At 44.2% G+C, this 2,375-nt stretch overlaps 1 protein-coding gene across 1 annotated transcript in view; it reads right to left on the reverse strand.

Moving 5' to 3' along the window:
• The window catches only part of MYO1E (myosin IE), a 129,786-nt gene that overhangs the window by 84,812 nt on the left and 42,599 nt on the right, over positions 1-2,375 (reverse strand). Inside the window, exon 9 of the mRNA XM_019504315.1 lies at positions 1,193-1,389. Coding sequence (XP_019359860.1) covers positions 1,193-1,389 — 197 coding nt within the window. The remainder of the gene's footprint in view (positions 1-1,192; positions 1,390-2,375) is intronic.

A 2,375-nucleotide genomic window follows, 5' to 3' on the forward strand; every position in this document is an offset into this window, starting at 1 on the left:
CTCCCTCACTGTGAGGACCTTGATCTGCCCCCCCTATGCCCCTTCCCTCCCCACTCCCCTTCCACCACCACAGACTTACCAGCTACACATAGCTCTCCAAGCTGCCAGGCTGTGCTCCTCGCTGCCTAAGTGCTGTGCTGTGGCTGTGTGCACGCACAAGAATTTATCGGCCAAATTATTGGCAACATCAAGCCGATTTCCAATACAGCCAATTTTCTTTATATTGGTGCCAATCTGATATTGGACCAATGTATTGGTGCACCTCTAGTCCTATGTTATTCTGTTGTCTAGTTCAGTGAGCCTTTAGACCTACTTCTTATACAACTGTTCCCATTAGAGCAGTCAAAAAGAGAAATAAATCAGGCAAAAACCAATAAAAAACTGTTATAAGACCTCAATATTGAATATCTTCTGCTCATGAGCAAAAATCACTTCCGCTAATTTTCCGATTCTTTGTTCTGCTCTTTCATGTTGCTGACAGCAGTAATACTTGCTAAAACCAGGGGAGCTGCCATAATGAAGTGCCCCACCTAGAACCAGTATCATGACCACACGCAATGGCCAATGTCTGAAGCTTCTTCCTCACCATTCCAGGCTAGCCTTTCATTTGTAAGCGGACTATGTTGAGAATGGGGGGGCGGTGTGGGGGAAACGGACAGAGAAGAATGGTGTCTACTGGAAAGCAACAACAATGGGACTCTGAGGGAAAAGCGTCACAATTCCTTCTGGAAAATGAGCTGGGATGATTCAGCACCAGTATGTAGCATTTTTCCTCTATCCAGTACCTGGTGTTCCCATGGTGTGACAGGTCTGCTTACTTTTGCCACTGCCCAGAGCATCTGCTGGCTCTATGATCAGAAAGCCCAGGTAAATTATGGCTTATGCCAGCTCAGGTGCCTTGATGGGAAAAGACTGGTTGCACCTCTCTGTTCTGCCCTTCACCAAAACTGCTCTAGGCCCTTGATCTGATGAAACAGCAACTGATTTGGCTATGCTACCTGATAGTGTGCAGACGGGGGAAAGAAGGCTGTACAGCTGTGTGTTGGAAGTTAATGTGTTTAATGACAGAGGAATATAATCCAGTGAGGAAAAAGTGGACAAAAGTAGAGAACTGTGGGAAAAGCCCAGGCTGAATCTTTACTCTTTTCTGCATTTAACATCAATAACATTATTAGATTAAAATTCAACTTACGTCCACCAGGAAATCAAAGACACGGGCATGGAGGGCTTTGGCTAGAGCATCTCTGGTGTAGCAGGCTTGTTCCACATTTAGTGTCACATTAATGGACTCTGATTTGCCTCCCCACTTACTGTCCATCTGCCTGCTGGTCAGTTTGTCCTTTAGGCGGTCCTGGTTAATTCCCAAGAGGAAAGCAGGGAAAGCCAAAACTGCAAGAACAATCAGGGTTACTGTTTTTTAGTCTTTCAATCGTAATCCAACACAAAACAAAGAAACCCACAAGTATCTCAAGTAGCAGTCAGCAGAAATAAACTTGCCAGGATGTGGTAAAAAGGGACTTATTGCTCAAAACTTCCTCTAAACCCTCCAAAAAATAATAGTTCAACTCTTTATACTTAAATGCATTGAATTAAGTTGTACCCTCCCCCAGAAAAGTCAGTTTCTCCATCCCAGTTCTTGGAATGTAAAAGCCCACTTAAATCAAGAGTTTAGAAAGTATGGAACTGAAGCTGTGAGACATTACATGCAACTGACACTACATTTTTGGTAAAACATATACAGTCTTCCAAATGTAGTGAAGGAAGGTCATGGTTAGTTACCAGGTTCCAGTGTCTTTTTCCTTTCCTATCTCCTCTAAGTATGCTCCTCTAAGTATGCTCCCTCTAGTACTCCTAGACTCTTTCTGTGTCTTACATGTGCTCCAGGGTGCGGGTCATGGGGGGGTGGAGGGGGACTTTAATTAGAGCAGCTCTCAGGAGTGTCCCCAGCCCCATTTTGAAGCGTGGGGATGTTGAATACATATGATGTTGAGGCTGCTGAAACATGCTAATTATGCTCCAGTAGACCTGATTAATTGAGTCTGCTCTGACACGTACTAATTAGCACATGTCAGAGCAGGTGTCAGGCACATGTGTAGGTGTCCTTTCAACCTGCCTGGGGACTGTGAAGGCAAAATTTCTAAAGCAGCTAAGAACTGCGTTTATCTCTTCATGTTTCATTGTGGGGCCTGTTTTTGAACCCACATCACCCCAATAGGATATTAGTCCAGATTACCTTTGAAACCTCAAAGGAACTGTCCTGCCATTTGCTTTCTGGGGATGTGTTGGGTATATTCAAGCTGGCATGGCCTCATGACATTTATTTTGGAGTATTTTAGGAATTAGCCGAAGCAATGTTTAAGATGCTAGAGAACTTG

This window comes from Gavialis gangeticus, unplaced genomic scaffold (genome assembly GCF_001723915.1).
Source record: "Gavialis gangeticus isolate Ggan-Ray unplaced genomic scaffold, GavGan_comp1, whole genome shotgun sequence".
Taxonomy (NCBI): Eukaryota; Metazoa; Chordata; order Crocodylia; family Gavialidae; genus Gavialis; species Gavialis gangeticus.